Source organism: Gobio gobio (genome assembly GCF_949357685.1).
Source record: "Gobio gobio genome assembly, chromosome: 6".
Lineage (NCBI taxonomy): Eukaryota > Metazoa > Chordata > Actinopteri > Cypriniformes > Gobionidae > Gobio > Gobio gobio.
The window spans coordinates 6,404,181-6,418,638 of NC_137102.1; the positions used below are offsets into that span (position 1 = coordinate 6,404,181).

At 38.5% G+C, this 14,458-nt stretch overlaps 1 protein-coding gene across 2 annotated transcripts in view; it reads left to right on the forward strand.

The window, feature by feature from the left end:
- The window catches only part of slc4a2a (solute carrier family 4 member 2a), a 59,448-nt gene extending 45,948 nt beyond the window's left edge, over positions 1-13,500 (forward strand). For both annotated transcript variants that reach the window (XM_079819574.1, XM_079819575.1), the window contains 8 exons: positions 2,029-2,223; positions 2,517-2,729; positions 5,693-5,782; positions 6,723-6,889; positions 6,978-7,231; positions 9,864-10,033; positions 10,142-10,315; positions 12,029-13,500. In XM_079819574.1, coding sequence (XP_079675700.1) covers positions 2,029-2,223; positions 2,517-2,729; positions 5,693-5,782; positions 6,723-6,889; positions 6,978-7,231; positions 9,864-10,033; positions 10,142-10,315; positions 12,029-12,109 — 1,344 coding nt within the window. In that variant the 3' untranslated portion in view covers positions 12,110-13,500. The remainder of the gene's footprint in view (positions 1-2,028; positions 2,224-2,516; positions 2,730-5,692; positions 5,783-6,722; positions 6,890-6,977; positions 7,232-9,863; positions 10,034-10,141; positions 10,316-12,028) is intronic.
- Positions 13,501-14,458: the final 958 nt, after the last annotated feature.

The window sequence follows — 14,458 nt, forward strand, 5'->3', positions numbered from 1 at the left end:
TCTGGACTTGATCCATAGAGAAGTAATTATGTCCGAACAGAAACTGTGCGCTTGGGTTGAATTTGTTCTAATCCTAAACGGAGAACTTGTTCGTATATGCATTCACCTTTACTATTTCTCTCAGAAATGATGATGGTGTTGGTAAGTACTCTGTGTATCCTTAAATTATTTTTTTACAACACCGGCAAACATCGTTTACACTCATCTTTTTCGTCTAACGTTAGGCTACTTATTCCAGCGTGCGTGCAGACAGGGTTGCCAAGTTTTTACAATAAAACCCGCCCAATTGCTAACGATACTCAAAACTATCCAAAAACAAGCCCAATAGCTTTCCGGGGGTAAAATATGTGTTATGTTGGCAGGGCTGGCAGCTAAAATTCGCATAATCACATAAATTCGTATATCACATAATTGGGTCGCTTAAACCTGTAGACTTGGCAACACAGTGCAGTTGAGTTCTGTTGACATTTGACAACTAATGTTATGCGTCGCTCCGTTGCTCTGATTGGTTGTAGGTCTATCCAATTGAGGTCTTTCCTAGTTTGGTTGAAACACGCCCCATAATCACAGCCCAACGGAGCAGATCAGACTCATATTCTGACTAGAATTGAGTATGACGACGTCAGGCTACTTGGGCCCTGTCCTAAATTGCACCCTAAACACTTGCGGTCTTCCAACAAGTCCGCTCTTTTGAGACGTAACGCCACTTTGACTGTCGGGAAGAGGTCTGCTGTGGAGCTCGCATCAGTGTGGGCTCACAAAAGTGCACATCGAGGGCACATATCGACCGCTCGCGAGCACCCTACTGAGACCTAAAATGACAAATGGGACACCCTACGGTCTCGTGGACTTAACGGGCATGCGCACGCGGCAGCCATTGTAAGTTCAGAAGACTGAAAGTGCACTTGAAGTGTGCCATTTGGGACAGGGCCTCGCTCAAGGGCACCTCAGAGAGTTGAAGAGAGCGCTGTTCATTCACTCCCCACTTACATTTCCTGCCAGTACTGAGACTCGAACCTGCGGCCTTACAGTTATTAGTCCTACTCAGTGTTGGGGGTAATGCATTACAAGTAACTTGAGTTACGTAATAATATTACTTTTTCCAAGTAACTAGTAAAGTAACGCATTACTTTTCAAATTTACAACAAAATATATGAGTTTCTTTTTCACATTAATTTGACTGACAGCTCTCCTGCCCCCATGTTGAGAAAAATAAGTGCAGAGGCGTGTGTGTGTGTGTGTGTGAACATGATGGTTATTGTAGTTCTAGACTAAATGTGAGCATTTATTTATCTCACTTGCACAATAAAGATTCTGTTCTCCTCAAAATGAATAAAATCAGTCAAATGCAAAATCAGAGTACTATGCAAACCTCCAATAATTAAATGTTAAATAAAACAACTATTTTTATGCATAATCTACCTTTATATTTAATTTACCAATGTCTTGCTGCTGACCTTTGATGATGAAAATTACTAGATTTTTTGTTTTTATTGGTAAAACTTTTTTCTCCTGCATCCTATTTTACCATTATCCAGAATGTACGCCCTCTACTGTTCATGCGGGAATCTGCATTTTTACCTCAGCCTGTGGCTTATTATTTCAATTTTTGTATGAAGAGGTCTTTACCGTTGCACAAAAATATAACTTTTTTGTTATTAACAAAAACAAGCCCAGCCCAGGTGAGAAAAAGTAACGCAAAAGTAACGTAACGCATTACTTTTCTTAAAAAGTAACTAAGTAACTCAATTAGTTACTTTTTAAGGGAGTAACGCAATATTGTAATGCATTACTTTTCAAAGTAACTTTCCCCAACACTGGTCCTACTCTCTAACCATTAGGCCACAAATGCTCATGTAGTGACTCATTATGTAACTTTTTTTGTTGAAAATTAACCAAATTTAAATAGTGTACCTTGAATAAGAGACGTTTTTTTAATGCTGAAGTGGTGCAACTGTTCAGTGAATTTACCCTACGAACAAACTCAACTGTAAAAGTGAATGTGACCATGGATCAATGTGTGTGCAGTTCTGCAGATCCAACGAAATCGAGTTTCTGACAGGACGTGCGTGGATTGGAATTTGGCTGATCGTCATTGTAGTTCTCACGGTGGCCTTTGAAGGGAGCTTCCTGGTGCGGTTTGTGACGCGCTTCACCCAAGAGATCTTCTCCATCCTTATCTCTCTCATCTTCATCTACGAGACCTTCTTCAAGCTGGGCAAAGTATTGAGATGCTTTTTGTTATTTAAACTCACATTCAAAAGTTTGGGGTCTGAAAGATTTGTATGTTTTTTAAGTTTATGTTCACCTAGGCTGCCTTTATTTGATCAGAAATACAGTAATATTGTGAAATAGTATAAACAATTGTTTTGGTCAACTGAATGCATCTTTGCCAAATAAAAGTATTAATTGATTTAAAGAAAAATTGCCCCAGGCCTTTGAACAGTAATGCATGTCAATGAGAGAGATTTAAATGCGATTAGCAGATATTCAGACAGTCTTTGTCTACTGTGCAGATCTTTATGGATCATCCTCTCAAGAGCTGCTATGTGCGAGAAGAAAATGACACTGCTTTACCAACGCCCACCAGCGACGGCCGGTCTGCACCCCCGGCTCAAACCCTGAACCAGCCAAACACAGCCCTCCTCTCTCTGGTGCTCACGTCAGGCACCTTCTTCATTGCCTTCTATCTGCGTAAATTCAAGAACAGCGCTTTTTTCCCTGGCACGGTAAGCTAGTATCCCAATGTACATGCTAACATAGGGTGGCATTTACTTGATTCTGAAGTGCTATTGACCAACTTAAAGGGTTAGTTCACCCAAAAATGAAAATTCTGTCATTAATTACTCACCCTCATGTCGTTCGACACCCGTCAGACCTCCGTTCATATTCGGAACACAAATGAAGATATTTTTGTTTAAAGCTGATGGCTGAGAAAGGCTTCAGACAGGCCTCCATTGGCATTCAGTACATTAATACTCCCAAGATCCATAAAAGGCACTTAAAACGTCGTTACAAAGTCCATCTCACCACAGTGACTCTACAATAATTTTACGATGCGACGACAATAGTTTTTGTGCGCAAAAAAAATCAAAATAACACCTTTATCCAACTTGTTCTTGTCTTCCGTGTGTGCCTCCACGACGCATGCGCGAGAATATGGCGCAGATCCGGCGCTCGGACACATGACCCAGAAGCGATTTGTTTACAAGCAGAGGAAGACGCGCGTGTCTAAGCTGTTGAATTCTACATTTATCGTGCTTTAGGTCTCGGCGTAGTGCTCAAAATCGGGCTAAAGTGTGCATTTCATGGATTCCCGAACCCCGGCGCTACATCATATTCTCGCGCATGCGTCGTGGAGGCTCACACGGAAGACAAGAACAAGCTGGATAAAGGTGTTATTTCGTTTTTTTTTTGCACACAAAAACTATTGTCGTCGCATCGTAAAATTATTGTAGAGTCACTGTGGTGAGATGGACTTTGTAACGACGTTTTTAGTGCCTTTTATGGGTCTTGGGAGTGTAAATGTACTGAATGCCAATGGAGGCCTATCTGAAGCCTTTCTCAGCCATCAGATTTACACTAAAATATCTTCATTTGTGTTTCGAATATGAACGGAGGTCTTACGGGTGTCGAACAACATGAGGGTGAGTAATTAATGACAGAATTTTCATTTTTGGATGAACCAACCCTTTAACTGTCAATTTCGTCACCGCTTCTTTTTAGGGGAGAAGAAACTAGACTTCCCATAGACTTCAATACAAAATGGCGGCACAAAACAACGTCTGTACACAGCCGGCAGGTGTGAATAACTTAAGAAATCACTCAGATTAAAGGGTAACTTCAGTGATTAGCATTAAGCTTTGTATCAGTAGAAACCATAGACTGTAAAAACATATGGACGTAGTGTCCGTGACGTCACCTATAGGATTCTGAAGAGCAGTTTTGAAGCGTAAAGTGGGGTCGAGCTGGCCGTCGCCATCTTGTCAGCGTGTCATTGTGTGTCACTCCCAGATAGAAAATGGGCATTGAGGTTAAAATGTTAAAATACAACCGACACCCGACCTGCACTAAAATCAGTTTAGCATTTCACATTATAGACACACTTACAAAAATATTTATTGCCAGCATACAGAAGTTATTACACGACCATTAACACAAGGACAACTTCTGCCGGGACATTCTAAACGCTTAACCTGAAAAACGATGAGATGGTGAGATGGTGAGATGGTGAGATGGTGGTCCAGTGGGTTAAACCATGGCACTGATATGCAGATGGTTCGATCCCAGTGGTCACCACCAGTGTGTCCTTGAGCAAGGCACTTTACTCCATGTTGCTCGAGGGGGATTGTCCCTGTAATTGTCACTGTAAGTCGCTTTGGATAAAAGCGTCTGCCAAATGCATAAATGTAAATGTAATGCATAAATGTAAAAACGCTTAACGTGGCTTAATGTACTAAGACACTGTTATTAAGAGACCAAACTCAGTAAACATAATACTAATAACTAGGGCTGTCAAAAGATTAATCGCGATTAATCGCATCCAAAATAAAAGTTTGTGTTTACATAATATATGTGTGTGTGTACTCTGTTAATTATTATTTATATATAAATACACACACATTTATGTATATATTTAAGAAATATTTGCATGTATATACTGTATATACATTTATATAATCTATAATATATATAAATATAAATGTTTTATATATAAAAATAATATTTTTTTCTTAAATATATACATGCTTGTGTGTGTATTTATATATAAATAATAATAAACAGAGTACACACACATATATTATGTAAACACAAACTTTTATTTTGGATGCGATTAATCGCGATTAATCTTTTGACAGCCCTACTAATAACGTATACTATGTACAAAAAATCAGATGAGCCCAGAATATAAACGCAACGCGTTTAATTACACGTTAAGCGTTTTCCTCCCATAGAAAACCATTATAAGAAAACGCTTAACGTGGCTTAATGTACTAAGACACTGTTATTAAGAGACCAAACTCAGGAAACATAACAAAAATACTGTTCGATAGAACTGTGTGTGCTTGGTTTGTTACCACAGTTATCTGCGCGCTTCCTCAGCGATGAAGTTCCACATTTGCGGATATCTTTTCATTCAAAAATCATTTCACATTTCTACTACATAAATGACCCAGTTTAAATACACATTCATCTTCCCAGCGCTGAAGTGCCCCTTTAAACATGTCAAGTAATTATATGTCCAGCCTGCCACAAATATGTTAAAAAAACATGTCCCTTCATTCTCCCACCGTCAAACTGGTGTAACAACCCCACCCGGTGGCCAGAGGTGTGTCACCCAGACATTTACTCGGTTTACATTACATTAGACATTTACATTTAGCCAGTGAATGATTTAACTTCATTTTTGAATCATACTTTCAAAAACAAAGTCAAATTATTCACTTGTTACACCAATTTGACGCTGGGAGAATGAAGGCACGTTTTTAAATTGACCAATTTAAGTTTGTGGATGTATCTTTCACGCTCTTGGTCAAACAGGCTGGACATATAATCACTTGAATTCAATCTGAGTGAAGTTATTCACGCCTGCCGGCTGTGCACAGACATTGTTTTGTGCCGCTATTTTGTATTAAAGTCTGTGGGAAGCCGGTGGTCCGTATAGTGATATTGAATCTTATTTTCTGCACAGCTCCGAAGGGCTATTGGGGATTTTGGAGTTCCTATTGCAATCTTCACCATGGTTCTGTTGGACTACGGCATTAAGGACACTTACACACAGGTGACACAAGGAGAAATGTTTATATAATATGATTAATGTATAATGTTTATTGTTAGCATTGTCCACTCAAACACCCACATTCATTGTACATCTTTTTTTTTAGACATGTGACATTTTGAAGTACATGAAATTAAAGTAAAATAAATGAAAATTAAAAATTTAATAAAAAACTAATTTTGAACAGACACACATCATTTAAGACCAATTATCCAAAGAGTTAAAGCACTAATTTAGTCTTTAAAAAAAAAAAAAAAAACTTTTCTGAGACATTTCAAAATGACTAAAGACTAGCATTATTTTTTAATAGTTTTTTGTTGTTGGACATATGACATTTTGAAGTACATGAAATCGTATTAAAATAAATGTTAAACATTTTATTAAAAAAACTAATTTTGAACAGACACATAATTTAAGACCAATTATCCAAAGATTTAAAACAATTTTTTTTTTTACTATTTCTATGCTATTTAAGATACTTTTGAAAAGTGAATTTAAGACATTTTAATACTTTTTAAACTATTTATTAAAGTCCAATGATATTACCATCTGATACCATCATCATATTTAATTATTTGTAAATATGCAGCACATTTACTATTGTTCAGTGATTTTATTTCTCAGGTGATGTTCAGATATTTTGATAGGAATCCACATTATCAGGAATTTTGCATGAGGGTGAAAGATTTCCCTACACAGAATCCATATTGACCAACAGAGAAAGTGTTATATATCGCTACACCATCGACAATAGACATTGAATATTTTTTACCTGTGAAATTTCGCTAATGTGACCGTGCTTTAAGGGTTATAAGTTACCCTGAGCTTTCTCATTGATTAGAAACTGGAATATATTTGCATGTCTTTATAGCAAATGACTCCATATCCCCAGAAGTCACCTGACACACAGATGATTTTAAGAACTTCTTTTGTCCCCATATAGAAACTAAGTGTGCCTGATGGCTTTTCTGTGACCAGCCCGGAAAAGCGCGGGTGGTTTATCCACCCACTGGGCTCTGATGGCCAGTTCCCCATCTGGATGATGGTTGCCAGCATTCTACCGGCTCTGCTTGTCTACATCCTCATTTTCATGGAGACTCAGATCACCACGTGAGTCACAGGCATTCACTAACCTGTTCTGACCATGCCTGATAAAACCTACAATAAATTATTCCTCTGTTTTTTTTTCCCTTCACAGTCTTATTGTGAGTAAGAAGGACAGGATGCTGGTTAAGGGTTCAGGGTTTCACTTGGACCTGCTGATCATCGTGGTCTTGGGTGGGATTTCAGCGCTGTTTGGGCTGCCATGGTTGACTGGTGCTACTGTTCGCTCTGTAACTCATGCAAATAGTCTTACGGTGATGAGCAAAGCCGTTGCACCTGGTGACAAACCTCGCATTCAGGAAGTAAAAGAGCAGAGAGTTACAGGATTTCTGGTGGCTTTTCTTGTAGGTAAGTGGCATAATTTCATGGATTCACACTGCAAATCATATTGAATTCAGGTGTTCAATCACTTCATGGCCACAGGTTTATAAATCAAGCACTAGGCATGAAAACAGTGTGTAGAGCTTCATGGAATGGGAACCGAGCTGCTCATCCAAGTCTTACATCACCAAGTGCAATGCAAAGCGTGGGATGCAGTGGGGTAAAGCGCGCCGCCACTGGACTCTAGAGCAGTGAGACGTGTTCTCTTGAGTGACCAATCACGCTTCTCTGTCTGGCAATCCGATGGACGAGTCTGGGTTTGGCGGTTGTGCCAAGTGTAAAGTTTGGTGGAGGGGGGATTATGGTGTGGGGTTGTTTTTCAGGGGTTGGCTCCTTAGTTCCAGTGAAAGGAACTCTTAATGCTTCACCAAGACATTTTGGACAATTTCATGCTCCCAACTTTGTGGGAACAGTTTGGGGACGGCCCCTTCCTGTCCCAACATGACTGGCGTCCCAAAACGTTTGGCAATATAATGTATATATCTGCAACATATTGGTTAGCCAGCGATTTAGTTTATCACTATCGGTTGATATTAGATATATAAATCGGCTGGTATAAGATTTTTATTTGTTACATGCCTATTTCCCCTATTTTTACATTTAGATAACCTGCCATCATCTAACTTTCAATCTAATAGTCAAATTAATCTTTAACACTTTAATAATACTTAATAATAATTTACTTAATAGCACTTTAATATGTTAACACCATTAAATTTAATGTTTAGCAAATCTCACAAGGAATATAAACGTTTTATACTGTACATTATAATGTTGTGATGCCTAAATTCACTTATAAGGTTTAAAATGCTTGATTTAAAATAGCATTCAAAATAGTATAGAATTTTAATACTGCCATTGATTGTTTATAAGCCATGAAATGAGAATAATTATTGTTTATAAAGTGCAACAGTTGGTTCTTGAAGCATTCATTTCTCCTATAGTGATTCCAAAAAAGTATTTGTTAAAGCTTTTATAAGCCATGAATCAAGCCAACCAGCTATTAGGAGAATCATAACATTGCAAACTTTAACCGGAAGCAAAAAAAGTATTAAAAAATCTGACAGAAATACAAAGGTACAAATGGCTTTAGTGACAGAATGAAATACAATCCCACAAACAAAGCATTGTAAACTGCATAATCAGATTAAAAACGATGGAGAAATATAAAACTACTCATTTAAACATTTTGATTATATATAAAAGTTGCAAAATATGCATATTAAAATATTTAAGCATTTTGAGAGTGTAGGGATCCCGACTTGATTATGTCATTTGCGGTGCTTTATGGGAGTGGGCGGAGCTAATGAAATCGTGTTTTGCTTGTTTTGGCTCTCTGATTGGTGGAATTTTCTGTACACCAACATGGGTAATGTAGTTTTTCAACATGAATTCTGCTGTGTAAACATAATTATTTTAAAACGAAGTTGAAAGAACGCAGGCTGAAAGCTTCAACTGAAGCAAATACTATTGAGCAACCTCATAGCTAACAGTAAGGCTGTCTTTAATAATTAATCATTAAAAGTCAATTTAGCTATGGAGAAATTGACCTATGGCGTTTTTACTACCAAAACCCGACAGTTGCATTCTATTGGTATCAGCCAGAATTTTAATATCAGTTTGTGCTTAGATGAATTAAACTATTTCTATCTATCATCTGACTATTTCTATCCATCTCATAGCAACCACCCAGAATACCGTGGCAACCGCCCAGAATACCCTAGCAACTGCGTAGCAACCACCCAGAACACCATAGCTACCACCAAAGTGTCCTAGCAACCACCTGAGTACCCTAGTAACATGTAGCAATACCTTAGTTACCACCACGAGTATTCTAGCAACCACATAGCAAGACCCTAGCAACCACACAGAGTACCCTAGCAACCGCATAGCAACCACTCCAAGTACCTTAGCAACTGTATAGCAACCACCCTAGCAACCACCACTCAGGACCCTAGCAACCACATAGCAAGACCTTAGCAACCACCCTGAGTACCCTAGCAACTGCATAGCAACCACCCCAAGTACCTTGGCAACTGCATAGCAATAACCCTAGCACCCTAGCAACCACATAGCAAGACCTTAGCAACCACCTGAGTACCCTAGCAACCGCATGGCAACCACCCTAGCAACCACATAGCAAAACCTTAGCAATCACCCCGAGTACCCTAGCAACCGCTTAGCAACACCATAGCAACTAATCTATCTATCTATCTATCTATCTATCTATCTATCTATCTATCTATCTATCTATCTATCTATCTACTAACTCAAACTCAAACTATTTCAAACTTTAAACTTTTTAAACTATTTAAAACTATATTTCAAACTATTTCAAACTTTCTGGTCTAGCTTTTCCAAGCCAACTTAAAGTTTGTCTCTTTTTATCTAGTTAATCATTAAAAGTCAATTTAGCTATGGAGAAATTGACCTATGGCGTTTTTACTACCAAAACCCGACAGTTGCACTCTATTGGTATCAGCCAGAATTTTAATATCAGTTTGTGCTTAGATAAATTAGCAGTGAACGGCTAGTTTTGGCCTTTATTGGTTGTATTTTCTTTTTCTGTGTTGACAGTATAAACCTCTTCTTTCCAAAGGTCTCTCCATTGTGATTGGAGATCTTTTGCGGCAGGTTCCCATCGCTGTGTTGTTTGGGATATTCCTCTATATGGGAGTGATGTCTCTCAATGGGATCCAGCTAACAGAGCGCGCGATGCTGCTATTCATGCCACCGAAGTACTACCCTGACCACACCTATGTCCGCAAGGTTTGTCACAGATTCTAGCTAATGACAGTATTCACCAACATGACATTAGGTCTAGAATGCTGTCTTCAGATTTATCTGTGCTTTAACCTTTTGGCGTGTCTATTTCAGGTGCGTACTCTCCGCATGCACCTGTTCACATGTTTGCAGCTGGTGTGCCTGGCTGTGCTGTGGATTGTAATGTCGACCGCGGCCTCGCTCGCCTTCCCGTTCGTCCTTGTCCTCACTGTGCCATTCAGGAGGTTCCTGTTGGCCCGGATATTTACTCAACGCGAGATACAATGTGTAAGTGTTTCTTTTCTTTTTGTTGATATTTATAGATGCAATGGTGTTTAATATAGAGTGTTCTATACTAAAATAGATTTGACAAGGGGGTAAGACCAATAAACTGTCAAGATACATTCTCTAAAAACATGTCTAATTATATCTTATGTATAAAAAAGTGAGATTTTATATATTCCTATTTTTTACTTGTATTATATAGCCTACACTATATTGCCAAAAGTATTGGGACACGCCTCCAAATCATTGAATTCAGGTGTTTCAATCACTTCATGGCCACAGGTGTATAAATCAAGCTCTAGGCCTGCAGACGCTTCTACACACATTAGTGAGAGAATGGGCCGCTCTCAGGAGTGTGTGTGTGTGTTCGCTTCTACACACATTAGTGAGAGAATGGGCCGCTCTCAGGAGTGTGTGTGTGTGTGTGTGTGTGTGTGTGTGTGTGTGTTCGCTTCTACACACATTAGTGAGAGAATGGGCCGCTCTCAGGAGTGTGTGTGTGTGTGTGTGTTCGCTTCTACACACATTAGTGAGAGAATAGGCCGCTCTCAGGAGTGTGTGTGTGTGTGTGTGTGTGTTCGCTTCTACACACATTAGTGAGAGAATGGGCCGCTCTAAGGAGCTCAGAGAACTCAAGCGTGGGGCCGTGATCGGTGGACACCTCCATTCGGACATTTCCTCACTACTAAATATTCCACGCTCAACTGTTAGGGGTGTTATAACAAAGTGGAAGCGATTGGGAACAACAGCAACTCAGCCACAAACTGATAGGCCATGTAAAATCACAGAGCGGGGTCAGCGCATGCTGAGGGACACAGAAGTCGCCAACTTTCTGCAGATCAATAGCCACAGACCTCCAAACTTCATGTGGCCTTCAGATGAGCTCAAGATCAGTGTGTAGAGCTTCAGGGAATGGGTTTCCATGGCCGAGCAGCTCATCCAAGCCTTACATCACCAAGTGCAATGCAAAGCGTGGGATGCAGTGGGGTAAAGTACGCCGCCACTGGACTCTAGAGCAGTGAGACGTGTTCTCTGGAGTGACCAATCACGCTTCTCTGTCTGGCAATCCCATGGTCGAGTTTGGGTTTGGCGGTTGCCAGGAGAACGGGACTTGCCTGACTGCATTGTGCCAAGTGTAAAGTTTGGTGGAGGGGGGATTATGGTGTGGGTTGTTTTTCAGGGGTTGGGCTTGGCCCCTTAGTTCCAGTGAAAGGAACTCTTAATGCTTCACCAAGACATTTCAGACAAGTTCATGCTCCCAACTTTGTGGGAACAGTTTGGGGACGGCCCCTTCCTGTCCCAGCATGACTGACCAGTGCACAAAGCGTCGCTCCATAAAGACACGAATGAGCGAGTTTCGTTTGGAGGAACTTGAGTCCTGACCTCAACCCGATAGAACAGTTTTGGGATGAATTAGAGCGGAGACTGAGAGCCAGGCCTTCTCCTCCAACATCAGTGCCTGACCTCACAAATGCGCTTCTAGAAGAATCCCCATAAACACACTCCTAAACCTTGAGGAAAGCCTTCCCAGAAGAGTTGAAGCTGATAGAGCTGTAATGGGTGGGCCAAATCCATATTAAACCCTACGGATTAAGAATGGGATGTCAAAAAAGTTAATGTGCATGTAAAGGCAGGCGTCCCAAAACTTTTGGCAATATAGTGTGTATAACAAAACTGAAATTTTATTTAACACGGTTCATTTTGTCTATGTGACAGCTTGACCCTGATGATTCAGAGCCGTCATTTGATGACAGAGAAGGCCAAGATGAATACACAGAGATGCAAATGCCAGTATGACCTCATTCCTCGTCTGTCACTACCTGGGCAGAGATGCCCAAATGTACTGCCTGTCTTTTTTTTCATCAATCAATGTTTGTCTCCATTTTGTTTCTCCCATTTTGTTTTTCCTTAATTCATAAAGATGATATATTTATACATATGTAAAAGTGTTAAAAAGTCGCTCAATGTCACTTGTTTCTGTTGCGTAAAGAAATCTTTGTCACCTGTACTATTAATATTTTATCTGTTTATTTATCAGAGTTGAAATGCTATTGTGTGTGTGTGTGTGTGTGTGTGTGTGTGTGTGTGTGTTGTGGAGGGTTAAATGAATTTGTGATCTCCAGTCAGCTCAGAATGATACAGGAAGCACTTTAAGGTCAATTTAAAATGAAGCCTTTTCTACTGCTTATCAGTTTGTTTTATTTCATTGCAAGATGACATATAGTGTATTAATGCAAATTGTGTGTATGTATGTATGTGTGTGTGTTCAATATTTTTGTAGCTAAACAGAAATATACAGTATATCTATAAGAATTGCTACTAGCGACGAAACACTGATTGCAGTCACCGGTTTATTTGGAAGAAGAAAATATAAAGATGAAAATGGTTGCATAGCTATTTTGAAACCACTTTTCTCACCAGAGCACAAACAAGGACTGTGTGTTTATATCACATGAACACTAAGGGAATCTTATTCGTTGTCTTAATAGTTAAAATAATACATAAAGATGCAAAAATTATAGTGGATTTAATTTACCCAGAAAATGAAAGAGAGAAAAGTCATTGTTAAAAGGAATGTTTTATGGAGTTCGAAGGGTTACGTTTTACATTATCTGTGCTATGATGAATAATGTTATGATTGTAATATCACTTGTGAAATGGTTTGATCGTTCGCTGCACTATTGTTTAGTTTCATTACAGTTCCATAGGTGAATATTTGTATGATGGTACAGATTTAGAATGTAAACAAGAAGTAAGTGTAGATTTGGTAAAATGCTGTCATCCCTTTTCCTAAATGTGTATTATGTACATTCCAGCCTCCAAGATGATTATGCGAATAATTAATTTTATAAAGAAGGGACTACATCTAAGATGTTGTTTAGTCTGTTGTGTATGGTTTAAAAGAATGTCGAAATGTGTATTTTCCCCTACTCCATTAGCCCACACACTGTAGTAGTGCCTTCTCCACTCGATTGTTCCTTTCAGATACGATGTTGCTTTTAAAAAGCTGAAGAAGTGACCTTAGCAAGACAACACAGCAAGTGTGATTGAGAAAGAGGTGTTTGATTATTAATATATATATATTACTGTAGAATGTCAATGATTTGGGCATATATTTTGGTTTTAGTTCTGTAAATATTTAGAGTACTGGTCCAAGCATAATAAAATAATGGAAATGATTTTACATAAGACTTTTTGTCTTCTATTTTATTTAACATTTTACACACACACACACACACACACACACACACACACACACACACACACACACACACACACACACACACACACACACACACACACACACACACACACACACACACACTCTTTTAAAAGTCCTCATTATTAGATAAAAAAAGTAAAAAATATGACATGTTAAGTCATTGTGAGATAAACAGTTGAAATTAGGACTTGGAAAACTCTGAGATAAATGGATTTAAAGTCAAAATTATGACTTAAAAATATAAATTATGGTTAAAAGTCCTAATTACGAGATAAAAAGCTGAAATTAGATTTTAAAAAGTCTAAATTATGACCAATACACACACTAAGACATTTCAGAGATTAAATCATGCTTATTTTTTTTTAAATGCGCTTTTAATTTTTGGATTCACACTTATAATATTTACATTGTTTTCATTTTCTGCAATATATATTTTTTTTACATGCGTTTTTACATTTTTAAATCAGTTTTTACAACAGAAAATAATCAATCAAAATCTTACTTTAGCTTTTCATCTAAAACCAAAATTATAATATCAGTGTAAAGCTGCTCTGAAGTATTTGTGTGTGAAAAGCTGGAGAAATAAAGGTGACTTGACACAAACAAACACACACACACACACACACACACACACACACACACACACAAATGAATCATGAAATTGTGTTAGTATATCTTGCTGAAATGCAATCATATTGACTTAAATTGTTAGATAATTACATTTCAAATGGTAATACCATTACAATATTATCTCAAGTAATCCTCAAATTTGAAAAACAACCGAATAGTCCAGCCACTGGTGTCAAAACTCTCACATATCCTCTATCGAATGCAACATTTATGTTCTCTTTACTATGCTAGAATGATATTTTACAACTTGGTGTAACCTGAAGAAAGACAATACCTGACAAGAAAACAGCATT